The following is a 27673-nucleotide window of genomic DNA, read 5'->3' as shown; positions in this document are numbered from 1 at the left end:
ATAAATATTAAAAAAAAAGAAATTCATTTAAAAAAAAATCATAAATCAAAAAAATAAAACGAAACACCAAAAAGGCTCAGTAGAAGTGGCAGAGTCACACATGAAGCTTCAGCACAGAGGAGGAATTCACTTCATGAAAAAGTGACCTGAGTTACTTTTCAAAAGGGACTCAACTTAAGTAGCTAGGAATCTAGGTTTCATATTAATATGGCATTTACATACCACACTAACCAACCAGGATAACTAGGACACTTCACTACACCAAGAAATTGTATTTAATAATGTTCATTCATTTCAACCATTTAAAAGAAAGCTTGTGGTCCCGGAGGTGGTGCAGTGATAAAGCTTTGGACTCTCAAGCATGAGGTCTCGAGTTTGATCCCCGGCAGCACATGTGCCAGGTTCTTTCTCCTATCTTTCTCATAAATAATAAAATATTTAAAAAAAAAAAAAAAGAGAAAGCTTATACAAAATAAAGTTATAAAGCTGGAGCCAGGTGATGACGTGGCTGGTTTGAGCGCACACATTACAGTGAGCAAGGACCCAGGTTCAGGCAGCTGTTTCCCACCTGCAAGGGGAAATCTTCACAAGTGGTGTTTGTCTCTTTCCTCTCCCTATCTCCCCTTCTCCTATTTGTCTCTAATAAAAAGTACTTGTAAAAATAGAGGCGGGCGGTAGCACAGGGGGTTAAGCGCAGGTGGCGCAAAGCACAAGGACTGGCATAAGGATTCTGGTTCAAGCCTCCGGCTCCACGTCTGCAGGGGAATTGCTTCACAAGTGGTGAAGCAGGTCTGCAGGTATCTTTCTCCCCCCCCCCCCATTTCTCTCTGTCCTATCCAACAGCAACATCAATAAAACAAGGGCAACCAGTGAATAAATAAAATATTAAAAAAAAATAGTCAAAAGTTGTGGTCCAGGAGGTGGTGCAGTGGATAAAGCATTGGACTCTTAAGCACAAGGTCCTGAGTTCAATCCCTGGCAGCACATGTACCAGAGTGATGTCTGGTTCTTTCTCTCATTATTAAATAAAATATTTGAAAACAAAAAAGTCAAAGTTGAAATTTCTGTATTTTTCCAATGCATACTAAAGATACAAATTCAGTTTTGCAACGTACTAAGTGGAAACTCAAAATGCTGATTTAATAGCCCAGACTTGGGTACACACCTGCTGGGCAATACTGGTAATTCGATGTTTCCCTGTTTGTTGTTTCTCGGGCAGTCTTGACTACAGACACTGAGTATCAACCCAGAGCTGGTAGAGGTCTCCATATTTAGGGACTCTGAATGCAGAGCACCCCCTTTTAGAAAGACACACCTTTCTGCTCAGGGTGGATAGTTCAAGGGACACCCCAGGCTCCCAAGGTCCAATCCTCAGTGCTGCCGTGAGGCTCAGCTGAGCAGTATCCTGGTTTCTATGTAAAATCAAATTTTTCTAGAAACTGAACTGTAACTCAACACGAATGGATCTTGAACACAGAGAACAGAAATAATTCCTGAATATACGAACAATCCACATACCTAATTGCTTATTTCATGGCAGCTTGGAAGGAGTGGTTATGCAATAAATGACAGTAAGAAAGGTCACTTACATAGTCTAGTCTTTATTGAAAGACTCACTTCAACTGTGATTTACAGCTTTGGCTTAAGTTGGTTGGCCATTTTAGCCTCTCACTGCCAGCAAACATAAAAAGCTAGTTAGTGGGAATGGCATGGTGGGAAACACCATGCGATCACAACAAAAAAGATGGCAGCCGGAAACACATCACCAAAATAAATCTCAAAAAGAAAAGAAACGAAACATTTTCTTGCATGCCGAAGACCGCTGTTTTCTCTAACGGACACGGAAAAGGCAACGATTCTTGGGCTGAAGTTGGATCAAGACAGTACTGACTTCACCTAGTGTTTATCACCTGTAACCTGTGTTGACAGCTGTATTTTAAAATGGACTGTTGCATTTGGGTAAGTAGCTTTGTATTTTATAGACCGCTGAATATAACTTTCATTAGATGAGCCTATCGTGAGATCTTGCTTTCTTTCAGATTAAGATGAAGGACACTTCAGTCACATTTATTATGGCAATATAACTAGTCTGAATTATTTTATATTCAGTCAAGAGAATATACAACTAAGAAACGTTGTAGCTATAATTAGCTATCTCCATGAGCTACTTAATTTACTGGCAGACCAAAAAAAAAAAAAAAAAAAAAAAGGGCAATCTGAGAATTTAATAGGCTTTTATCAATGTTAAAAAAAAAAAACTTCAGTTGTTCAAGTTTCACATACATCCAAGATTTCTAATGAGGAAGCATAATTGCTATGAGTGTTCTTATAAAATATGTAACTTTTCCACAACATCCCTCAGACACTAACCAGGAACAACAGAAATAGGGTAAAGCGTATAGTGGGAAGAAGGAAAGAGGTGACCTACTGCGGTCGAAACTAAAAAGCCATATAAAGGCTGGTCCAAAGATGAAGAACTTCAGACAGTGTGCATATTAATGGATATATACTGGCTGTATTTCTAGAGTGTGTGTGTGGGAAATAATGTCAAGATCAATGTATTTTGTCAATTTATAAAATTGTCATTATTTTAAAGCTAATTGTAAGACTTCGGAAGTCTAGGAAATAGTCATTTGCAAATGCTACCTGCATCTTACAACTCAACATTAAAGGGTTTTCGCATTTTGGTGCCCAGTCTCGAAACATTTTCAATACAATGCCTAAACACTGCACCCCCTAGCTGTCAAAATTCAAATACAGAGGGTGTCTTTTTTAAGAATCTATTTTGCATTCCTATTATGATAGAAACTTGAGGCAAGTTTTCAACCACATAACCTGAAAAATATCTCAGAAGTAAAGCGCAATATTATACATCTTCCCAATCAATTCATGTACAAACTGCACACATACAACTCAACCTCTGTTCAGGTTGTCGCCCCATGCACACTGTCCCTGCAAGGAAAAGAAACTGATTAAAGTTAAGTCACAACTGTGTACTATTTAAGCTGAATATCCAATTACAAATTGGTACATTGAGCTGTGTAAATAAGATGTTTTTAGCAATCTTGTTAAAAAATTCTTGGGCAAAATATATTTAATCTTAAAAAACACCCCAAGATTTTTTATTTTCTTTTTAAAAAACACTTGTACTATACAACTTATTGGAACCTTGATAGAGGATTACAAGGCTTTCATCAAGGTATTTACATACTAAGTGATATAAAGCAAAAAGAAAAAAAGATCTCTTAATTTCCAATGACATTTTAAAATGTGCTAATGCATCAAAGATTTGTATGAAATTAAAATTAAGGCTTTTTCTGTATAGTAATTTGCAGAATTTAAATTTTATATAGTAGCCAACCTTGGAAATGTCAATCCCACACATTTATCAATCCACTGCACTCACTGCAGTGGAGTGTGTTAAGTGTTACCTCAAATAATGACATTGCTGCTACTTCTATGTTGAAGCATGCTTCTGAAACACTGTAGTTGTTTGAATTATTTACAATGTATACCATTGGAGCTTCATGTAAAAGCCAAGTATGGCCGTCTGACTTCAATATAAACACATACTTGGAATTCTACCCCCAAACAAAATGTGATTCACTACAGTTTTAATAATCATTTCTTTTGTTAGCTGTAAAAATATGTCTTAAAGTGGCCCACCAACATTTGCTCAAGTATCTCGGGCAACGCTGTTCCTTATTCAGGTTGCAAAATTTCGTTCTCAGTCTGGCTTCAGTTTCTTTAGGCACAGAGAGAGCATCTCCTCCAAAGCGACTCCAGAAGCACGCACTTCTTCTCATTCTTTTTTTTTTTTTTCTGTTGACTTCGAATGTGGTTGCACCTCAGGGTGTGTAGGGTGGGGAGTGCCAAGGCTCAGGATGAGCTTATATGTGATTCCCAGTGTTCACGATCCTCCCTTTTTTTTTTTTTTGCTCTTTTAAAAACACAGTGAGTTAAAATACTGAACAGCTAGGTAAAAATGGAACAGTATCTAGGAATCAAAATGTATCACCCATTTCTCCTATTATATCAAAATTTGTAGTCAGAATCGTCTTTATTGACTTTATTTTAGTTTTTGTACACAAAGAAAATCATGTTCATATCCATCATGAACAAAAACTTAAAAAGGCAGAACTAGAAGACATGTGTCCTTCACCAAAGCAAAGCTGTGCTAAAGGTTCCAAACATTTCGATTTTTAAAATAAATATTTCCGTTTTCCGATGTCTACTTTCATGTCTTCAGGGTGTCACAGGAAATTGAAGCTATCATGAATTACAATTTTGTTCAGAGTCCCAGAGCTCACTGTGTTTGGTAACTCGCCATTCCATACCCAGCTTGGTTAGGAGGAGGTATTACAGGGGGTGGAGCTTGTCCTTGGGGGGGCTGAGCACCAAATCCACCCATCCAAGCAGCAGAAGGTGATTGACTTGGAAGGAAAGAAAAAAAATTCATTATATATTTATGACAAAAAAATTTTAAATCCGTGTTAATAGCCTTCAATCTTAAGATAACTAGGCAGGAGCTGAGCGTCAAGTCTATAGGCAATCATCTTTCCCATGTGAGAATGACTGGATCAGTAACACAGTATAGTAGAAATATAAGCAAAATACTAACAACTCCTTAGAGAATCGAGGTTTCACAAAAAGTTGCCCTAATCTCCCTTCCCCACCAAGGTCTATAATAAGAAGAAATTTCTAGCATCATAAATTGTTTTTCCATCAGCTTTCTCCAATGCTTATACTGTCAAATAACACTAAGCTATCTGGCTAATGGGACTGAATCTCTTTCTTTCTTTCTTTTTTTTTTTGCCTCCAGGGTTATTGCTGGGCTCGGTGCCTGCACTACAAATCCACTGCTCCTGGAGGCCATTTTTTCCCTTTTGCTGCCCTTCCTTGTTGTTTATCAGTGTTGTTGGATAGGACAGAAATGGAGAGAGGAGGGGAAGACAGAGAGAGAATGACAGACACCTGCAGACCTGCTTCACCACCTGTGAAGTGACTCCCCTGCAGGTGGGGAGCCGGGGTCTCAAACCTCGATCCTTACACTGGTCCTTGCGCTTTGTGCCATGTGCGCTTAACCCCCTGCACTACCGCCCGTCCCCCTGAATCTATTTCTATATTGGGGGGAAAAAAAAACCCTGACCAACTTACTCAACTCCAAATCCTTGCTGATTCCACGGTTGGCCGTATACTCCGTAGGGTGGGACTTGCCACCCGTTTGCCATATACTGTCCATACTGTTGAGGGTTTCCATACACTTGGCTCCACTGGCCCCACTGACTATAGTCGACCTAGGAAAAAGCAAATGGCAGTTTTAGGAAGCAAATAAGAAACACAGTACTTGAAGAAAGTGGGAGACAAGGAAGAGAAAAACTAAGTAAGCACCCTTATGTGAATAGGACTCTGTAATTTATCATTGTCTAAGTTTATTGGGGTGGTGACACCTGTGAAAAGAAAGTATTAAGATTCAGTTAATACCGCAAAATAATAATGTTTGAAATAGCATTAATCAAATCAACTGAAAGCAGCTACATGCTTTATCTTTATTATGTTTTCTTTTGTCATTTGATAGAGTTTCTAAGGCTTTCACGTAGATATGCAGGATGGAAACCTTGAGAAGTGCTGTGGAGACTGAATTACCTGTTGGAAGTTTTTAGTCATATCAGGAGATTCTTTACCCCAATAGCATTTAACAACATGTCCTTCGATCGCAGTACCGTTCACAGAGACAATGGCATGGGCGGCACTTTCGTGGGTTGAGAACCTAGAGCGGGAGATGGGGAGGTTTGTCTTTTGATTTGTTAAGAGGAAATAATACAGAGACTGGCTCTGCTCAAAGTACATGAGGCAGGAAGATCAGTTCTGCCAAGGCCTGGAATCCAAGTTTTGATCCCTGAAAAGTGTCAGGGAACATAGCGGAGAGAAACAGGTTAAGTCTAAGAGTAATCAGACTACACAGAGAATTTTTTACCTGACAAATGAATAGCCCTTCTCTGGAAAAACTCTTATTTCCATAATTTGTCCAAATGGTGAGAATGTCTGCCTCATAAGCTGATCTGAATAACAAAAAGATAGACAAACAGACGTCGTCTTACGACGCACCGCACGACACGGAACTCTCACCGGTGATAAAGCTCCACGGGGAAGGCGGGCGGGAAGCCAAGGCTGTACCTGTTAGCCCCGAGGCAATGCCCCCACAGTACACGGTGCAATTTTTTGGACTTGACTGGTTCACGACATCTTCAAATCTCAACTGCTTAGTGTTATCTGTAGGGAGAAAGAAAACAAGGTGATGGTTGCACACATAATAAAATCACAGAACTGGAAGAGACGCGCTTTGTTCTTAATGCTCTGACTTGAAGTGTCAAATCGAATTTCAGACAAGTTCAAGATGAAATGATTTTTAAAATACTAATAAAATCCAACTTGAAAAGGTTTTTTAATCATCTTATTGGGGATTAACAGATTACAGTACAGCGGTTGCTGCACAGGTATAATTTCTCATCTCCCTGGGATAGGCAGAATGAAGTACATCCCCTAAACTTGGGTCCTTGTCACCAAACATGCACCAGGACCGCAAAGCCCTCTCCACCCCTGCCCTTCCCTGCATCCTGAGTCCTTTACTTTGGTGCAATCAACTTTTGAGAACTCGGGATTACAGGAATGCGCGATTTCATGAAGAAGCCATGTCAGCGTGTTCAGTAGACATTATCTTACTTTCTTGTGTACTTTTAGGTGCAGGTGGTTTACGCGTGGCCCAATTGGTTCTGATCTGACGACCACCCAACCACTGTCCTCCCATGTGCACAATTGCATTCTCTGCATCCTAAAGAAAGCAATTCCATATACACAAGTTAGTGAGTGGTCTGTACAAGTTAGTAAGAGAAAATACATTGTGGGCATAGCTGGACAATGGAGCAGTAAATGTAAACAAGCAATACTGAACCAATATCACAAGATAATGACCTGAACTTGAGTGATTCATAAAATGTGCCACATTTGAATTTCAAAATGCCAGAACAACATTCAAGCACAAAGAGAAATACCATGGATTACCAAAGGGGGCAAAAACAAAACCAAGCCAAAAATATGTGGGGGGTGTGGTGGAGAGAAAGCTTTCGAATATTTCAATTTCAAGCCCCCACCGCTCAATTTCTGTCTTTATTTAAAAAAAAAAAAAAAAAAAAAAAAGCAGCAAAACACTTTCATGCCCAAGGCCCTAGAAGTCCCAGATTCAATTCCGGGCACTACCATCAGCCAAAGCCAAGTAGTGTGCTCTAGCGAAAAGCTAAACAAAAATTACTGTGAAGTTGCACTGGATCCAGGCAAAGAAAGACTTCTGCTCTTTATTTTATTGCCTTAATAAAACGTACATAATTCAAGTTGTTGTCACTATTATTAAAAGGCTGATATCAGAGCCTGCTCTGTTGCCAGATACCATAATTCATGCAAACACCTATTTTGGTAAAGAATATATGCAAACAATGAGATGAATCGTTTCGATTTTCATGACCTGCTACAGTCATTCACGTCCTTGCTACGACAGTATGGACAAGAAGTTTTAAAAATGGAATTTTCATGGTGAAGACTAAATAAAACTTATCTTCCAAATTCTGAGCTTAGTTCAGCTTTCTTTCTATCTTTCTTTCTTTTTGCCTCCAAGGTTATTGCTGGGACTCAGTGCTGGCACTGCGAATCCACTGCTCCTGGAGGCTATTCCCCCCCCCCTCCATTTTTGTTGCCCTTGTTGTTGTTGTTATTGGATAGAACAGAGAGAAATGGAGAGAGGAGGGGAAGACAGAGAAGGGGAGAGAAAGATAGACACCCGCAGACCTGCTTCACCGCCTGTGAAGCGACCCCCATGCAGGCTGGGAGCCGGGGGCTCGAACTGGGATCCCTACGCCGGTCTTTGTGCTTTGTGCCACGTGCGCTTAAACCCACTGCGCTACAGCCCAACCCCCCTCAGCTTTATTTCTAACACACCTTGGCTTCTTCCTCAGCCACAAATGCAACCTGGACGCGCTCTTTATAAAAGACAGTCTATCTTTCTTTCTCCAGCTATTTATTTTCAAGTTTATGGGAGGAAGAGAGTGAACTTTATATATATACTCTTAGTATCACGTAAAAGTACCTAAAAGTTGACTTAACATGAAGGAATACTCGAGTTTCAGATTAATGACGACATTCTGTACAGCATTTGAGTTAAAGAAACGTACCAGTTTGTTATAAAAAGATACAAAACCATAGCCTTTGGATTTCCCGGTTGCCATGTCTTTAACTACCCGGGCGTCCCTGTGGAAAGAAGCACAGCTAAATGAGGGAAGTAAGAGGCAGCCTCAAAATAAAAACTAAAAGGAACCACACACACTGTATTGTGAGCACTTTTTTAAACAAAATTCCAGTTAGCCCTAATTAACTACAGCCATTCCTGAACTCTCCCTAACGCTTCTTTACCTGTTAGAAAAAAGCAGCAGGACAAAAACATGTAACAGACATGCAAGCTAATCAAATAGCCTATGCTTTCTAACCTAAACGCTCAAATCTGAAGATTAATAGGAACAATAGTTTCCTTGTCAAATATTCTATTAACTAGTGTCCTCTAAGCTTTACTGATTCTATAAATTACTGTAACAATGCTAACTACTTTACCATGCAATCTCTAAATAGTTAAATGTCTTCTGCCTAGTGATACAAAATATATGAAATATTAAAAAATTGAAAAAGAGGAAAAAATAGGAATTAAAAAGGCATACATGGCCTGTTAACAGATCTCTTTATTTTTCTTGGTCAATTCTCTACCATCATTTTGGAGTTTGGGCAGCTGTAAATTTTGAAAAATTGACATTTTCAGAAATTTAAGAAAGGAGAATAAAAAACTAACAACAATGCTAAGCACACCAGTACGAAAACAACAAATTTACACAGAAATTTTAGTGAGTAAGTTAAAATGATTGGAAATATAGAACTCCACTGAATATAGAATGTTAAAATGTAAATACTAAAATATGTATATATAAATAATGTATAATAAGAATAAATAGAAATGAGAAAAAAATCTACAACTGAGTTCCAGTGTGCACAGTTCCTTGCAGTTAGCCTTCAAGATCCTGTCCATTCTTATGAGCAATTCTGCAAAATAACCAGAATGCTATTACTTTTAATTGTGACTTGGACTTTAGAAAAACTGCAGGTCTCAGGTATAAATAAAGATTGAAAAACAGCAACCTGTATTATATTTTTATACTGAAAACAGTACTACTTACCACATTTAGATTAAAAAGCAAAGCAAATATCGAAATAGAAGATTAAGATTTAAATCTTTCAAATTAAGTCTACAGAACAACAAATCGTATATAGAAGAAATTGTTGTTCTTAGTCCAAACATATTCCTGCAAGCAGTATTTTAGTTTAATTGAAAGTTACAGGAAATACACACATAAAATACTCTTATTTTTAATCAGAAAGATAAATCATAGTAAGCATTTTATAGAACTTATAACCACTTTTAATTTTCCAATATATTCAGTCAAATAATATGCAGTAAAATTTGAGCATTAACTTTTGTTAAAAAATAATCCAAATCTGGGCCCTAGCTAGCAGAATCAAACACCAATAACAAAAATATCCTGTAGATAGATAACCCCAGATCTATGGTTCAGACATTGAAACATTTTCATAGCGTATTACAGTAGTACTTTTCAGCTAAGATATCAAAACACATGTATCTATTACACTTAAACATGCACATTTCCAATATAGCCAATATACGCAAGGATAACTTCCCCCATTACAAACTCACTCTATTAAAGTATAAAGCACAGTATAAAAATCACATTTATTATCAATCCATATCTTTAACCACCAGATTTTTAGAACACTTGACAAAGTTAGACTTGATAATGTTTACCACCCAAACATCTGCTTCAAAGATAACAAAAAGAATCATTAAATTTTTAAACATGTTAATACACAGAATTAGATAAAAACAAGAACCCAAAACATTGAAATGACATTAACATTTTCAACAACATCCACTAATCAAAAACAAAACAAACAAACAAAAGAGAAATCACACTAACTAGGGAAAGAAAATGGAATTTGATGCAAGTTCATCGTGTACAGTTTTGCCTATCACTACTGAGTAGAGTATATTGATGGTGATACTTACGATATTTTACCAAAGGGGGCAAATGCTGATTTGATATCTTCTGTAGTAATTTCTGGACTCAAGTCCCCAACAAACACATGGAAGTGATCTGAAATCAAAGCATTTGGAAATCAACTACTTCAGAAGCCAGCTACTAAACCTTTCTGGCGACAGTAAGGGAGAGAAAAGCGCTATTTTGCCGCTGATGCTGCCAGGCTAACTGAGAACTCAGCCACAGGAAGGCAGCGGGAGTACTTACTGGAAGTATCTTTTTTCTGGCTACTTGGTGTTGTTGCCCAGTTTACTTTGACCTCCTAAAAATAAAGATTATATTTAATACAATTATTAGGCATGTCGATATGAATCACAACACTTACCAGTCATTAAATCATATCAAGGTATTACTTTTGTAAGAGCACTAGGCTGGACAACGCAAACCACCACTTGGCAGAGCTGAGCATTTGTTTAAAGACTTGTTATGAGACAATGCCAACCAATCGGACATGCAGATAGTCCATTCTCCTACTTACCTTGCCCAAAATTTTCCTTCCGTTCATAGCAGCTAATGCTGCAGCGGCGTCCCTGTGCTCGTAAAATTCCACAAAGCAGTATGGGTCATTGCTTGTGTGCTGCAAAACAGAAAACCCAACACAATAGCTGACCCTTCTGCTATCGGTTTGCTGAGAAGAAAACCCAGGAGAAAACATTACTGACAGCTGGGAACGCACAGGGTGAGATGGCTGCCTAACACTTTCAAAATAAGACTTACAGCTACACCTGACTTGGCACCTCAGAACACGGCTGTACTCAACACGAACTGTAAAAGTAATGTAGAAGCAGGACCGCTGGTATTAAATAAAGACCCAAAGTTCTGGTGAAATACACTCAAGTAGACCAAAGGAAGCCTCAAATTCACATTTTAAGAGATAAGAAACACTACTTCTCCCTCCCAACATCACTTTCAAAAGGATGAAATTCTATTTATGCACCGCAATCCCAAACTAAACTGTGTCCCATAAGGGGGGGGAAAAAACACAGAAATGAACCAAGTTCACAAGTTTTACTCTTGATCAAAAACAAGGACTACTGCTATGTACAGCTACAAAAGTACACCTCGTTTCTGGACAAGGAAGGAACAAGAATAAAACCCAAACATGTTCACATTTATAACCAACTACTGAATGAATTCCTTACCTTTGAAAACATTCTAATGTACTTTGGAGTCTACAGGCTTGCAACCACAGGTGGCGGGGACGACGACGATGATGATGACACACTTAATATACAGGACAATTTTTGAAAATCACAAAAACACCAATAAGAAACCTCTAAGTGTCCGGGAGGTGGCGCAGTGGCTAAGGTACTAGACTCTCAAGAAACCTCTAAGTATACTCTATATTGCCATGTTTGGACAAGCTGGCAAACATGTTTCTAAAGATGAGGAAGGGGAGTCGGGCTGTAGCGCAGCGGGTTAAGCGCAGGTGGTGCAAAGCGCAAGGACCGGCATAAGGATCCCGGTTCGAACCCCGGCTCCCCACCTGCAGGGGAGTCGCTTCACAGGCGGTGAAGCAGGTCTGCAGGTGTCTGTCTTTCTCTCCTCCTCTCTGTCTTCCCCTCCTCTCTCCATTTCTCTCTGTCCTATCCAACAACGACGACAACAACAATAACTACAACAACAACAAAAAAAACAAGGGCAACAAAAGGGAATAAATAAATAAAATAAAATATTAAAAAAAAAATTTTAAAAAGATGAGGAAGAGGACCACTGCCACTGCCACTCACAGCAATTTTATCACCTGACAAACCAGAATGGAAATCAGAATCCCAAAGTAGCGACCTACACAGACTGCACAACCAGAAATACATTCTCCACTCGTGGCTAAACGCATCACTGTTCATTGGTCAACTCACCTGAAAGTACTCGAAATACAGAACTCTAGTTGTATTTACAGTGAGGGATAAAAATACAAGATAAGATAAAGATCTTCTCAACAACCCGTTTTCATTTCAGGAAAATGTCAGAAGAAAAATCCTAAAGACATCTAAAACAACAGTGGCCGTGCAACAAAGGGCATTTCCGGGGGTGGGGGTGGGGGTGGTCATTAACACTGACAAGAAAACTACTGGCTCTCATACCAGACTCTATGGCCACACTCAGAAGGGAAATGGGGAAGGGCTTCCAAGCAAAGCAGAAAGTAGCACTTAGACCCCTGCTATAAAGAGTCGACACTCATCAGGAACATTCACTGAAGAAAGTGGAAGATTTTTTTTTTTAATTTTTTATTTATTCCCTTTTGTTGCCCTTGCTGTTTTATTGTTGTAGTCACCATTGATGTCATTGTTGTTGGATAGGACAGAGAGAAATGGAGACAAGAGGTGAAGACAGAGAGGGGGAGAGAAAGATAGACACCTGCAGACCTGCTTCACTGCTTGTGATGCGACTCCCCTGCAGGTGGGGAGCTGGGGGCTTGAACCGGGATCCTTATGCCGGTCCTTGCGCTTTGCGCCACCTGCGCTTAACCTGCTGCGCTACAGCCCGACTCCTGAAAGTGGAAGATTTTTAACAGTTAAAACTGCTTGGTGACTTTCCCTTTAACTCCTATACTCTCAGTCCTGATGGTTTCCAAGGAAAACAACGGGCTTTAGGGAACCAACCCACTCTTCATGCTGATCTCCAGTTGCTACAGCCAACAGAAGGCAAGATTCCATTCACTGTGCCCCTGTGCCCATGCACGCGCGCACACCCCCCCACAGGTTTCACCTAAGACACCACTGATTTTTACCACTTCCCACTGTTACAAGTGTTAAGTTTCTTTAATTGCATCCAAGTCAATTAGCAAATATTGGGCTGCCAAGAAAGTCACGACATAATTTCCCATTCACAAAATGCACCATGACTTTGACATCCAATATAACCTAGTGCATTCTTTATAATAAGCTAGAAAAGCCAGATTCTAAGATAAAAGCAAAGGGGAAATCATACTGAGATAAAATCTACGATAGAAATAAATGCCTACCAAGTCTTTGGAGGCTTCCGATTAATTATAACATTACCAAATAACACTGCCAAAAAGCGAGAAATACGAGGATCTAAAACTATTTACCAGTGTCTATTTATGGGCTGCACAGTGGGTAAGTGCTATGAAAACTCATTCAATGATCACCCCAATGACTATTTGCCTACAGGTTTTAAAAAACACTGTTCAAATATACTTTTATCAAATGTTTTCAGAAATCCTGCGATACTTTCAATATTCCTTGCTCTCCTAACTACACTTCAGCAGGCTTCAATCCAACCACACCACTGCAACTCCATGTCCAGGTCAATGTCACCAGTGGCCTTCCTTCCTCTCTGCCTCTTATGGTCCCTTTCCGTTCTCACCCTGACCTTCAAGTAGAACTCAGACCGTTCACACACACCCTTCACCTGACTGCCAAAACACAGCTCCTGAGTCCCATCACAGGCACCATCTATCCTGCGACTTCCTCTGTCAGTGTCATGTTACTGGTATGGCAAGTACCAAACTGATGCGCTGGGGGGGTTCATGCTCTCTCATGCCAATGTATGTTTTTTAATTGCAATTGCACATTCATTACAGTGTGCAAGGACCTGGGTTCAAGCCCCTAGTCCCCACCCATGGTGGGGGTGAAGCAGTCTCTTTCTACCCCCCCTTCACTCTCTCCGTTTCTCTCCAATCAAAAGAATAACAACCCTTTATATAAAGAGTCTCTGTGTGTCTTTCCTTTCCTTTATATCCCACAGTCAACAGACCGACTGATTCAACCTGTCTACCTCCAAAATAGATGCAAAACCTACCTCCTTCTGCTTCACTGGTGACCCACACCATCTCTTACCTAGACTAGTGAAATAAACCCAGCTAGTCCTGCTCCTCATTCTTATTCGCTAATTGGTGATGCCAAGGCATCCCACACACAATTCCATCACTTCCGGGTCAATTCTTTCACCTTTTTTATTTTTTATTTTTTAATTTTTTCCTCCAGGGTTATTGCTGGGCTCGGTGCCTGCACCATGAATCCACCGCTCCTGGAGGCCATTTTCCCCCCTTTTTGTTGCCCTAGTTGTTGCAGCCTCGTTGCGGTTATTATTGCCATTGTTGATGTTGCTTTGTTGTTGGATAGGACAGGGAGAAATGGAGGAGGGGAAGACAGAGAGAGAGAGGGGGAGAGAAAGATAGACACCTGCAGACCTGCTTCACCGCCTGTGAAGCGACTCCCCTGCAGGTGGGAAGCCGGGGGCTCGAACCGGGATCCTTACTCCGGTCCCTGCGCTTTGCGCCACGTGCGCCACCACCCGACTCCCCTTTCACCCTTTTTTATTTCAGACAGAGGAAATACAGACAAGCAGAGAGGAAGACAGGAAGAGACAGACACTGTGGTACGACGGCATCTGGGGCTGGAGCTAGCACCCGCGGCTTTGAGCACAGCCAGGCAGAAACAGCCCTAGCAGCTGGGCTACTTCCTGGCCCCCTTGCCCTACTACCCAATCTCCACACAACCGTTGCTCTCCAAATGAAGTGGCAAGTCACAGCACCTTCTCGGCGTAGGCCGACCCCTGCTGCAACCACGGCACAATGCTGATTCTCGGCCGCGGTCCTTCCTGCCCTGTGTGACTCTGAAGCTCACCCTGACATTCTTCCCCTCTGCTCCTCCTCTAGATCCGACCATCCCAGGTTTGGGTTCCACAAGCACAGCCAACTCAGTCCTGACTTACGGGCCGCCCACCTCCTCCAGCTCTTACGGTCACCGGCACCATCCGGCGATTCTTGTTTTAGTTCCAAAGACGTGGCACATTCACTCACCGCTTGGCTTACACAGCATCAACTCTCCACTCAACGGCAAAGAACTGTGTTCTCTTCCGAGCTCTGGCCCCTACCTAGGATGACCGCACACCTGTACCTCTCAGAGCAATGCCCTCTAGTATGTCACCTCACTGGAGCCTGCCTTGTCTGGCTTCCTGTTACATCCCCAGTGCTTTAACCTGTGCTTAGCGTAAAGTAACTTCCCGACAGACGAAAGAACAAATGGTCAAAAATAAATGACTTAAGAGCCCAGAACAAAACAATAACCGTCACTAGTTAGAAAAAGGCAGATTTGTTTTATGCGTTTCTTTCTCTTCCTTTCTTTCTTTCTATAGTTGTCCTATCTCAGGATGACCCTGGCATTTCTTCCAACTAACCCCACCGACCGCTAAGGCCCGACTCCTCCCTCAGCGGCCACCGAGCTGGGTAAACTCTCCTGCCTGGTCCTTCCTTCCTCGAGCTCCTTTCTGGTCAGCTGCTATTTGCTATCCTTTGAGGTTTTGGCTTCCACACGGACTGCTCCAAGATGCCTCCCTGACCTGACACTGTGCTGGCCACCTCTGCTCACACAGGTGAAGGGATCCAGGTTCCAGGGCACTTCCAGGGCACTCTGTCATGAGTGTTTGATACTTCTGTCTCCCTCACAAGGCTGTAACATCCCGTGGGGCTAGACGCTGTCTGATTCACCATACATCATACCCCCAGCTCTTAGCGTAGTGTCGGAAACACAGTAAACAGTGTGTGTGTGTGTGGGGGGGGGGGAGGCACGGGGCACGTTGGCAAATAAACAAAAAAGAAGAGAGCAAACTGAAACTCGAGTCATTGGGTATGGCCATAGCCTTAACTGGGAAAGCATCGGGGGAAAGTGATTCTAACAAAGTTCCCACCTAAAGACACTAGTCAGCTGTCAGTATTTACCCCAAAATGCACAAGATCACATGGTGGTACCCTGTGGGTAATAACTCGACATTCTTTTCCATACACCGATTCCTAAACTTGGAACGTATACTACACTTGAATGGTTGATATTCTTATTGGAATTCTAAGAAATACCACCTGGTTTTTCTAACACTCCCATAAATTCTGGCTGCTCTGTGCCAACAGAATCTGACGTCTCTCAGGACTAAACTACAATTCATTCCAGGCCTCTATAAAACTTCTAAATCTCACCTGTCAGTCAGAACAAAGTGGTAAGTCAATTATCATAAACATGAATGCCTGCAGAGGGACTGGGGCTTAGAATGTCTCTCAAAATCAAACACCAGACCGTTACCACATGGAACCAGAAAGACCTTACCTCTGTTATCATTTTACAGCTTTTACAGGGTCCAATTTGGCTGAATAACTGAAGTATGAGGACTTCCGTGACATCTCTGGAGAGGTTACCTACATATCTGCACAAGGGAAAAATGACATTATCAGTAATATTCCTTCAGCTCTGGCTCTAAGGTCTTGTTCAATTTTCATTTCACTAAGCTTCCTCTTTTTTCAAAAATTTATCAAATTCAGCCTGATCCTCTGAAAGTAAGTGTTACTCTTAGGAGAGTGACACTAAGGTACTACTTCTAAAGACTTTAAGTTGGAAAGCAAATCAATGTGACTGCATGTACCAATGATCATTTTCTCCTTTTGTTTGTCAGAACAAATTTTTAAAAGTTCAAAGCAGTCTCCAGGTAACAACTACAATTTATGGCTGTGAGACAATTCAGAATAATATGTAACACATATATACGAGAAACACAACAAAGGCTGGTTCATCAGGCCGTCTGGGCATAAAGCAACAATGACAGACAGGGTCACTTCACCTCAGATCCCCACCAGATCAGTTATATGAACAGAATCAAGGCAAGATCATCATGAAACACTTTGCTAAAGGACTGTTATAACAGCTTATTTTCACTGGCTTCCCCCTCCCCAACAGGGTATAATATTTCCTAATTTAAAATGTATTCGAAGCAGTCCCAAAACTCTTTATGTAGACAGTAATGCAAATCTATATATTAAGACAAACCCAAGTAAAGGTTGTGTTTTCTTTTTAATCAGAGCACTGCTCAACTCTGGCTTATGGTGGTGCAGAGGATCGAACCAGGGACTTTGGCATGAAAGTCTTTTTTGCATAACAGTAGACTATCTCCCCAGCCCAGCCTCCCCCCAACACACACACACATAAACGTGTTTAACTGTGGACTTTCTATGGTGGTGGTGGTGGTGGTGGACAGGGCTTCACCCCGCCAAGCAGACTTTCCCAGACAGAAGAGTCAGAGGAAGAGAAGAGAAAGTGTCATAGCACTGGATCTTCCTCCAGCGCAGTGAGGCCACAGCTCAAAGCTGACAAGGGCAGCACACTACCCAGCCCAACTACAGACATTAAGAAACCTGGAACATTACATCACATATACTCTACATCACATATACACAGGATTCCAATTATACAGGAAGCTTAAAAAACAAAGCCAGGGGCCGGGTAGCGGCACACCTGGTTGAGCGCACACGTTGCAGTGCACAAGGACCGGGGTTCAAGCCCCTGGTCCCCGCCTGCAGGGGGTAAAGCTTTACGAGTGGTGAAGCAGGGCTGCAGGTGTCTGTCTCTCTCCCTATCTCCCCCTCTCCTCTCGATTTCTTACTGTCTTTAGCCAGTAAATAAAGATTTTAAAAAATAATAAAATTAAAAAACCAAAATCAAAGTACACCATGTCAGAGATGATCGTTTTGCCTTGCCCCACAAATCTTTCTTAATTTAGCTTAATCAACTGCCAACCTTCCAAGTCTTTCTGGTACACAGCGCGTGTAACTTAAAAACTGTTAGAAACAACTGCATAAACCAAACGATGTTTTGTAAACATTTGTTTCTTCTGGGAAGCAAAAGGACCCAAGTTTCATTTCCCAAACTCTGATGTGTAACATTTGGAGAGTAGCACTAAAACCAGCTACCGTTACCATTTAACATACAACACACAACCGCCCTGAAGGGGGGAACTGGCCAGAGAGAACTCTGGTGAAGCACCATTTTAAAGACTGCACACACAGCAGTCTTTCAGCTCATTTTAGTATTTCGTTGCAGTGAGTACTGATGATTTTAGTTTACATATCTAAGACTGAAGAAAGAAAGAAAGAGAGAGAGAGTGAGTCCAGCGTAACTTAAATAAGAGGCAAGCCTGTCCCAGCGCACTATGCCACCTCTTCCTTCTAATTAATGTGGAGCCAGCTCATCGGGTCGGCCGTGCAGGGAGATTATTTTTCTGGATTAATAAAAGGTTATGGAACTACGCTAGTTAGACAACTGCCAGTCCCTTCTTAACTCTCAGGACTCTGTGAGCCCACAGCAATCATGGCATCCTTTCTTCTTGTGTAAAGCTGACCTAGCTACAAAAAAATGAACAAGGAGGTCCGTCCCCTTCGTGTCTCACTTGCTAGCAGAATTTGGATATAGTAATCCACGCTGAAGCTAAATACTAACGAAGTTAGGACATTCTGATATAACAGAGTGTAAACGCCTTCTATATGGCTTTTCTGCTTCATTATTTTATAACTGATAGGACAGAGAGAAATTGAGGGGAGAGAGGGAAAGAAAAAGAGATTATCTTCTGCACTGTTTCACTGCTAGTGAAGCTTCCCCACTGCAGGAAGGGACTAGAGGCTGAAACCACAGTCGCGGTAACGTGTGTGATCAGCATCAACCAAGGGTTTTTATTCCAAAGCAATGCCCTTTCAATCAGTCACATACTTTGAAGTCTTTCTAAAGAGCACTTTTTAATGTTTTCCTGTTTGTTGCCCTTGTTTTTATTATTGTTGTAGTTATTATTATTGTTGTTGTCACTGTTGGATAGGACAGAGAGAAATGGAGAGAGGAGGCAAAGACAGAGAGGGGGAGAGAAAGATAGACACCTGCAGACCTGCTTCACCGCCTGTGAAGCGACTCCCCTGCCGGTGGGGAGCCGGGGACTCGAACTGGGATCCTTGCGCCGGTCCTTGCGCTTTGCGCCACCTGCACTTAACCTGTTGCACTACTGCCGGACTCCCTCTAAAGAACAAACTTTTAAGTTTAAAAGGTCAGGAAAGGAAGTCGGGTGGTAGCACAGTGGGATAAGTGCAGGTGGCGCAAAGCTCAAGGACCGCCGTAAGGATCCCGGTTCGAGCCCCCACCTCCCCACCTGCAGGGGAGTCGCTTCACAAGCAGTGAAGCAGGTCTGCAAGTGTCTGTCTTTCTCTTGCTCTCTCTCCATTTCTCTGGTCTATCCAAAAATGACAACATCAATAACAACAACAACTACAACAATAAAACAAGGGCAACAAAAGGGAATAAATAAATGAAAAAAGAAACCTGTCAGGAAAAATACATTGTAGAAAAGTCTATGTTAAGGTCTGTTTTTAAAATTTATCTTCCCTTTTGTTGCCCTTGTTGTTTTTTATTGTTGTTGATGATGTCGTCGTTATTGGACAGGACAGAGAGAAATCAAGAGAGGAGGGGAAGACAGACAGGGGGAGAGAAAGACAGACACCTGCAGACCTGCTTCACCGCCAGTGAAGCGACTCCCCTGCAGGTGGGGAGCCAGGGGCTCGAACTGGGATCCTTACGCCGGTCCTTGTGCTTTGCGCCACCTGCGCTAATGTCTATTTTTAAAATAACTCCACTATAAATTCTGTGGCAAAGCAGAAATTAATTCCTTTTTTTATATTTTACTTATTCACTTATTAATTAGAGATAGAAAGAAACGGACATGGAGGGGGGCAATAGACAGATACCTGCAGCACTGCTTAGCTAGTCGTGAAGTTCCCCCACTGCAGCTTGAGGACCATGAGCCTGAGCCTGATTCTTTGCACATGTGAGCTCAGCCAGGTGCTTGACCGCCTGGCCCCAGCAATTAATTCTTAGCAACAGGCGGAACACCTTCGTCTACTATGATTTAAGATACTAATTCCTTTAAATTTTACCCAGACCCTACAGTGCCTTTTCCCAGAGTTCTGGGATTCATTCAACTACATTATGTCTTTACCCATCATAAGTTATAGAAAAACTAAAATTTGGGGGCCAAGTGGCCGTGCACCTGATAAAAGCACAATGCACAAGGCCCTGGCTTCAAGCCTTCAGCCCCCACCTGCAGGGAGGGGGAAGCTTTGGCAGTGGTGAAGCAGGGCCGCAGGTGTCTCTTATCTCTCTCCCTCTCTACCCAGTAAGTAAAAGTAATAACTATTTTAAAACCCTTAAATTTGCTTTAACAGTATGTGTGGGTTCCAGGGTAAGTCCATGCAGTGCAAAAGACGCCCTATTCCGGTGTCTCTTCAGAAAGCCAAAGCTGAGCTGTGAAGGCTACAGAGCCGGGCCGTGCATGTAATCACCCCCAGCAACACATACTGCCAAAGCGGAGTGGATAGGGGAAGGGGAAGGGAAAGAGAGAGAGAGAGAGAGACCTTTCACACTTTCACTGCCAGTGAAGCTTCCCCACTGCTGGAGGGGACTAGAGGCTCCAACAAGGGTCCCTGCGCACGGTAACCACGGTAACGGTGTGAGCAACCAAGGGTTTTTATTCCAAAGCAATGCACTTTCAGTCAGTCACATACTCTGAAGTCTTTTTTTTTCTTTTTATATATTTCCTTTTTGTTGACCTTGTTTTATTATTGTTGTAGTTATTGTTGTTGTTATTGATGTCGTTGCTGTTGGATAGGACAGAGAGAAATGGAGAGAGGAGGGGAAGACAGAGGGGAGAGAAAGACAGACACCTGCAGACCTGCTTCACCGCTTGTAAAGTGACTCTGCTGCAGGTGGAAAGCCGGGGGCTTGAACCGGGATCCTTAAGCGGGTCCTTGCGCTTTGCGTCATGTGCGCTTAAATTAACCCACTGTGCTACCGCGTCTTTCTAAAGAACACTTTAAAAATTACATTGTAGAAAAGTCCATGGCAAGGTCTTTTTTAAATAACTCCACTATAAAGTCTCTCTTTCTGACGAGACACACTACAGCTCTAGTGGCTCAGCTCCGGCTTGCGGCAGAGCTGCACAGTGAACTTGGGACCTCAGAGGCCCAAGCATGAAAGCCTTTTGCAGAACCATATGCTCTTCCCCGAGCCCACTAAGTACCTTTACATCCCTGTAAAATCTTCTATCTTGGGAGTCATGCGGTAGCACAACAGGTTAAGCGCACGTGGCGCAAAGCGCAGGGACCGGCTTAAGGATCCTGGTTCGAGCCCCCGGCTCCCCACCTGCAGGGGAGTCTTTCTCTCCCCCTCTCTGTCTTCCCCTCCTCTCTCCATTTCTCTCTGTCCTATCCAACAACAATAACATCAATAACTACATCAATAGAAACAAGGGCAACGAAAAGGGAATAAATATTTTTTAAAATTATCTTTAAAAAAATCTTCTATCTCAAAACAGACTAACAAAAATACTTAAATGTCCAACATAACCTAGTAAAATCATCACCTCTTGATAAAATACTGAAATGGTATCTTTTTTTCTTTTCAAATTCGTTTCTAAACTTTCTGCTGTTACACAACAGACAACATTTTCTAAAAGTTTCAAGTTTTAAAATATCAAATTTCTACTTTGAAGAACATATACAAATAATGGGGAAAAATGGCTCAATTTTTTTTGTGTGTGTGTGTCTTGAGGCCAATTTAATAAGTAAAAGGAGTTCCAAAGACACTTAGCTGAATAAGAAAGCACACCTACAGCCTATTTTGTCTTCTAAGAACAGGAACTATAGGGACTAAAGCATTAAAAATGTAAAGTGATGCTTTTACCCCTAACTAAAATATAAAATACACTTTGAGACCAGACACTTGGTAGTTTCACAGTAGGCGAAAGTTCACGTTGCCAAACTACTTCCTATGTCCAACTGGGCGGAATTTGGGCGGAATCTGAGATTAAGAACTACCGTGCCTTTCAGAAGACTAATCACACTTTTGAACACTGGGTGTACTTTCACTGTGAAAAGAGTCCTACCAAGGCGGAAACCACCAGTACTTTTAGACAGGATACTATAGCAAACTTCCCAGGCCAGAGATTTTGCAACCACTGTCTTCCATGGGCCTCTATGAATTAATCGATTTGTCAACACGTCCTTTTAGGGAGGAGGCAGGGTGTAGGAAAGGGGCAGCAGATACAAGTGAACTAACCAGCTACATCAGGAATACAAGCACATATACCTTAAAAGCAAACAGAGAGCGTTAAGTTGAGGGAAAGATTTAACCACAGTTAAATTCATGATACAGAACTAGTCAACTTTATCAATACAATGGGAGGTGTAATAGTATTGTTCTTTAAATGTTCAAATTACACTCCATATCACTGGTTATTTGCTGCTCTTAACTGAGCTTGTATCAGGAAAACAGTGTTTAAGGATGGCATTGCAGAACATGGTACAATCTCAGATTCACAATTCCTACTCCTTTCGGTGCACTGGCCAGATAAAGAAAATACAATAAATGATAGCAGAACACTGTCATAATAGCTTCACGCTGTAGTATAGGTCGAGATATGCTATGGGTCAAACGACTGCACTTCAGGCTTCTGACCACACAAACATAAATTGTGGGCCCTGTAAGGAAGGTGCCAGACAGTCTAGTTCTAAAAAAGAAAAAGAAAAAAAAGCTAATGGAGAGGGAGAGAGAGAACACCAAAGCATCACTCTAGCACAGGGGGTGCTGGGGATAGAACTCAGGCCTCATATCCACGATTCCAACATCCCATCTAGAGCACCAACGTCCCATCTAGAGCACCAACGTCCCATCTAGAGCACCAACGTCCCATCTAGAGCACCAGATTAGTCGCCAACACTCTCTCCTTGGTTTCTTTACCAACAGTTTGCCAAAACAGAGACGGGAAGTGCTCAAAGGCCCGAGGCTCCCAGTTTGACCCCCAGTGCTGTGGCTTCTCTCTCATACGAAACTCTCTGGCTCATATGAAATAAGGAAAGAGAAAGTCATCCAAAACATATCGTTCCTAAATAAATGTCAAGTAAGAACATCAAGAAGCAGGCTATGCATTTATTTATTTTACCAAAGCAATGCTCAGCTCTACTTTCTGGTGGTTCTAGGGTTTGAACCTGGAACCTTGACCTCAGGCAAAAAAAAGTCTATTGTGCTATTTACTAACGGTACTACCACCCAGCCCCGTAAACAGACCTTTTAAATCAACGACATATGACAAACTTTAGGCTTGATATCAAAGCAATCCTATACCACTTTAAATACCATCAAATAAATTAGTAATACTGAAGATAATGAATAATTAAAGACCTACCTAGACTATAAACACCATATTGTTTTCTGATGTCTTAGCTTGTGTGTGTCTGCAGGAAAAAAACCTTACTAGTAACACACAGGCGTTGCAAAGAAACAGTTTAAGATCAGCTTTGTTAAGAGTACATTCTTTTAAATTATACTAGTCATTTGAAAGCATAACCTACAGATTATAACGCAAGATAAATAATGTAAACACTAGCAGACATCAAGCTGTAAAGTCACTTCAAAGTTTTCATCATCTCGGTTGTATCTGAAAGGAACCCTGAAGGAGTAATGTAAAATGAACACCTTTTTTTAAAGACTACTAGTCATTGTTGGAGCAAAATCTGACAAAAATCTCAATCGTGAAATATTTACTTTTATCTCAAAGTTTTACATTTGCACGTTTAAAAAATATGAATGAACAGACTGCATCATATGACAAGTGTGTCTAGAACTTTAAATCAATCAGGACTTTTTAAGTAATGGACTTAACACTAGTTTAATGAAAAGAAGTATTGTAAAATACATGAGTACCTCTTGTTTTGTTCCGGGCAGTGAACTAAATGCTGGAGGGTAAGACCTAGGAAGATGTAGCAGTCCTTATCTAGAGAGCCCCTTCCCAGGGAGAAGAGTGGAAGGAAAAAAGCAAACAGGATAAAAGCATGGACAGACATACAGGCACAACCAAGCTCAAAATGCTTCCTTAGTCACATGAATACATTGTCACATTTTAGACAGTTGCAACCACAGACAAGTGTGTTTCAAAGACAGAGAGAGAGAGAGGGAATAGGACATTGGGGAAGCAGAGGTAAGGACTAAGTGATTTAAAATTAGCCCATTAGTCTACTGGAGAAGGTCTGACGGAAATGAAAACAAGGCAGACAGACTGACAGTTAAAGAAACAGGACATTATTTAATACAATAGGACCTCTAATATAAGGACCAGGCAGATACAGTTTGTGAGAAAGATGCCCGGGGAGCTGTCAACTGTCCAATATATTAAGATGCAGTGATGACGTTTTCGAGACCATGTTAACTGTCATCTTTGTCAGCCATACGCTGGCTGTGCCCAAAATTCAGTGCTCCCAGCTGTTCCCATCACAACACACATCTCTAGCCCAACAGCAAGCCTTGGCTTCAACAGATGTTAAAGGCCAGATCTCTAGTGCGGCCCAAATTCCTCTTTCCTGGGGAGAGAAGGCAGAAACGAGAAGCAACACCAAGTGCAGACAGCGAAGTTCCACGAAGCGGTCCGGCTGCTTCTCGCGCTCGCGTCGGCCTTACAGAGTCTCCATGCGGGGCGACCAGCACTTCAGTGAGACCCCAGGGAAATGGAAATTAAAGAGAGCGCCAGACCACACTCACAACGAAACCCGAACCGGACCAATACCGAAGGCACACAGTGATTGATGCCCACATGCTTTCCCGGGCGGACTTTGGCAGGACTGGGGCCAAATCGAGCCCACCCACCCAGAGTGATTTCAACCGACAAGCAGGGCCAAGTGAACTATGGTCTGATCGACTCCGGGCGGAGGCGACAGACAACAAGGCTGAGCGGCCTGGCTCCTCCTCCCGGGCGCTCGCGGGGAGCCCCGAAGGCGCCCAACTTCATTCACCTGGGCCGCTCATTAGACGGGACTCCACTCTCCCCCCTTCTCTCTTTTCAGGGAGAAAAAAAAAAAATAGAGAGAGAGACAGACAGAGAGAGAGAGAGGAGTGCCACGCTCTGCGGGAAGGAATACACACGCTGAGTCATCACTCTTCATTAGGAAAAGGAAGACGAAATTCATTCATTAGCCCGGGCGGGGAGAGGGGGAGCGAGGGACAGAGACACAGAGACAGAGAGACAGAGAGAGCTCGCTCGCAGGACACATGGAGCCGGGCGATGCTGACACCCTCGTCCCCCCCCCCCCACGTAGACAGACAGACAGGCAGGCAGGCAGGCAGACAGACAGACAGACAGACTGGAGATGGGCGGGGGGCGGGGGAGAGGAGACACCAGAGATCAGAAGTGCACGCGGAGTTGTAAAAGTAGCCGTGGAGGCGGGCGGGGGGCTCCGGAGCAATCTCGGCCGTCCCGGCGGGGGCACGCGGGGCGCGGCGGCCCGGGGTGCGAGCGGCTGGCGGGAGTGTCCGGGGGCGGGGGCCGCCGCGGCCGCAGGCGTGCGGGGCCGAGGGGTCGGGGTGCAGCCCGGGTCCCTCCCCAGCAGGCCCGGCCCAGGCGCCCCCGGCCGGGGAGCAGGAGCGGGAGGCGCGGGAGGCGCGGGACGAGGAGGACGGGGCGCCCGAGCGCTCTCCGGGCCTGACAGCCGCCGCCGGCCGGGAGCCCGCGCCCGCGCCCGCAAGGCGTGCGGAGAGATGCGCCGCGGGGCAGGGCCGACACCCGCCCGGGACCCCAGGAAGCGGCCGGGGGACGCGGGGGACCGTCCCTGGCCGGGGAGCAGACCCTCGGCGTCCGCGCCGCTCCGGCGCGGGGGGGCCCCCGGGGTCCCGGCCCCTTCCCGCAGCGTCCCGCCGCGCCCGGGCCTCTGGGCTCCTGCCACCCCACGTCTCGGTACTCACAGAGTCCGGGGCTGCCCGTCGTCTTCCATCATGGTGGGTGCGACGGAGCGATCCCGGGACAAGGGGGAGGGCAGGGCTGGGGAGGGGAGGGGGCGGGGAGGAAGGGGAGGGGGGCTCCGGACACCGGCCGGGGACAGAGGAGACGGGACCGAACCCCGCTCTAGGCCTCTCTCCCCCCAGCCCGCTCCGGACGCTGCGCTCCAACCAGGAGGAGCAGGAGGAGGAGGAGGATGGACAAAATGGCCGCCGCCACCAGCCAGGCAGGAAACGGGGCAGAGCGCAGGCGCGGCCCGCCAGGTCACCGCTCAGGCCAGCCGCCGCGGCCTGCGGAGGGGGGACGAGGACGGGCCGCCCGGGACGCCCCCAGCCGGCTCTCGACTGGGCGCGTCGCCGCTGGGCAGCTACAGGCCGCCGGGAGGCCAGCCCGCGCCGGGAGATTCCGAATGGAAAGAGAACGGCCGCGAAGCTGGAGCGCCTGGGAATTGTGGTCCTGGGGACCCAGAGAGGGACGCGCTTCTCCGGGGGGCTGCTGGGAAGTGTAGTCCAGAGGGGCCTGCTGGGGCGCGCCGAGGAGGCTGCTGGGAAGTGTAGTCGGACGTCAAGACGTGCGGCCGCCGGGAAGTCGGCGCGCCGGGAGAGGCGAGAATAAAAGCGACAGTAGTGGGAGCGCGTGGGGAAGCGCCGTCGGGGGAGAAACTACAAGTCCCAGAGTGCCGCGCGCCGGGGGCCGGCCTAGCGCCGCTCCGGACACGTTCGGGTCCCTGCGGTGGCTCCGCCTGCGCCGCTGCTCCGCCTCCGTCCAGCCGGAGAGCGGTTTCTTCAAGTGCGGCGGGAGCGCTTGTGTGGTGCCGCGTGGTATCCGGCCCGCCCGGCCTGTCCGACCGGCCGCTGGGAGTCCGAATAGCCGACCGCGATCCGCAACCGCCGCCCCCTCGCGACGGTCCTCCGGGGCCGAGCTGCCGGGAGCTGCGCTCTCCCGGGTCCCCGGGCGCGTTTTCCCGCCCACAGGCATCCCCGGCTGGGGCGGGTCCCCACACGGTCGCCCGCCGAGTGGCAGAGGCGGCCCGGCCGTTCCCGGACGAGGGGGTGAGAGAGCCGGTCTCCCCGCGCCCCCCCCCCCCCCCCGGAGGCCTGATGGTGCGGCGCGGGCTGCGGGTTTGTGCGCGGGGACGAAGCCTCCGCGGGCCGGCGGGGGCAGAAGCCGTGTTCCGGCCGGCGCCGTCCAGGGAAGGTTCCAGATCGCCGGCAGCTGGCTGGGTCCTGCTCGCGCTGCAGCGGAGTCCCAGCCCCGGGCTTCGTAGAGGTCGGCACGAGAGGAGGGGAGCCGCACGCGGGGTGGCGACCGCAAATGGCGCGGGGGCGAGCGAGGGTCGACTGCTTCGTTCACGGGAAAGGCGGTGCGGGGCCGGCTGGTGGCGCAGCTGGTCGAGCTGCACAAGGACCGGGTTCGAGTGCCGGTCCCCGCCTGCAGGGGGAAAAGCTTTGCCAGTGGTGAAGCAGGGCTGCAGGTGTCTCTCTGTCCCCTTCTCTCTCCATTTCTGGCTGTCTCTAGCCAATAAGTGAAGATTGAAAAAAAGAAGAAGGAAAAGAAAAATGGAATGCAAAAAAAAAAAGAAGAAGAAGAAGAAGACTCTTGGCTGAGGCTCTGCGCGCCCAGGTTCAATCCCCAGCACCCCCATCAGCCAGAGCTGGGCAGGACCCTGGTGTGTGTGTGTCTTATTATTGTTGGACAGAGACAAATTGAAAGGGGAGGAAGAGACAGAGAGGGAAAGAGAGTGGTCCGGGAGGTGGTGCGGTGGGTAGAGCACTGGACTCTCAGCCATGAGGTCCTGAGTTCAATCCCCCGGCAGCGCATGTGCCAGAGTGGTGTCTGGTTCTTTCTCTGCCTATCTTTCTCATGAATAAATAAACATTCTA

The 27673-nt window shown here is 44.7% G+C and overlaps 1 protein-coding gene across 5 annotated transcripts; it reads right to left on the bottom strand.

Moving 5' to 3' along the window:
• Positions 1-4054: 4054 nt before the first annotated feature.
• Positions 4055-26289, bottom strand: TIAL1 (TIA1 cytotoxic granule associated RNA binding protein like 1). Of its 5 annotated transcripts, XM_060171197.1 has the most exons (13): positions 25757-25828; positions 23211-23259; positions 16271-16367; positions 10684-10782; positions 10413-10467; positions 10175-10262; positions 8223-8298; positions 6724-6832; positions 6178-6273; positions 5978-6062; positions 5647-5770; positions 5158-5297; positions 4055-4433 (listed from the first exon to the last, which is right to left on the bottom strand). In XM_060171197.1, the coding sequence occupies exons 3-13, from the start codon at positions 16280-16282 to the stop codon at positions 4307-4309; spliced, it is 1011 nt and encodes a 336-aa protein (XP_060027180.1). In that variant the 5' UTR covers positions 16283-16367; positions 23211-23259; positions 25757-25828; the 3' UTR covers positions 4055-4306. The 5 variants fall into 5 exon arrangements, with proteins under 5 accessions (XP_060027180.1, XP_007534758.1, XP_060027179.1 ...); XM_007534696.3 differs by lacking the exon at positions 23211-23259 and having other exon boundaries at positions 25757-26289; XM_060171199.1 differs by lacking the exons at positions 4055-4433; positions 23211-23259 and adding an exon at positions 5392-5450 and having other exon boundaries at positions 5159-5297; positions 25757-25932.
• Positions 26290-27673: the final 1384 nt, after the last annotated feature.

This window comes from Erinaceus europaeus, chromosome 14 (assembly GCF_950295315.1).
Source record: "Erinaceus europaeus chromosome 14, mEriEur2.1, whole genome shotgun sequence".
NCBI lineage: Eukaryota > Metazoa > Chordata > Mammalia > Eulipotyphla > Erinaceidae > Erinaceus > Erinaceus europaeus.
The sequence above is the reverse complement of the archived record's forward strand: the minus strand, read 5'-3'. Positions and strand labels throughout refer to the sequence as shown.

Bases quoted from the DNA above. Each gene is read 5' to 3' on its own strand.
- TIAL1 (XM_007534696.3), bottom strand. From the start codon at position 25,788: ATGATGGAAGACGACGGGCAGCCCCGGACTCT. The intron at 6,274-6,723 runs GTAAGATAATGT...TTCTCCCTACAG, and splicing joins ACCTAAAAGTACACAAGAAA to ATAACACTAAGCAGTTGAGA. The intron at 5,771-5,977 runs GTAAAAAATTCT...CTCCCGCTCTAG, and splicing joins AAGGGCTATTCATTTGTCAG to GTTCTCAACCCACGAAAGTG.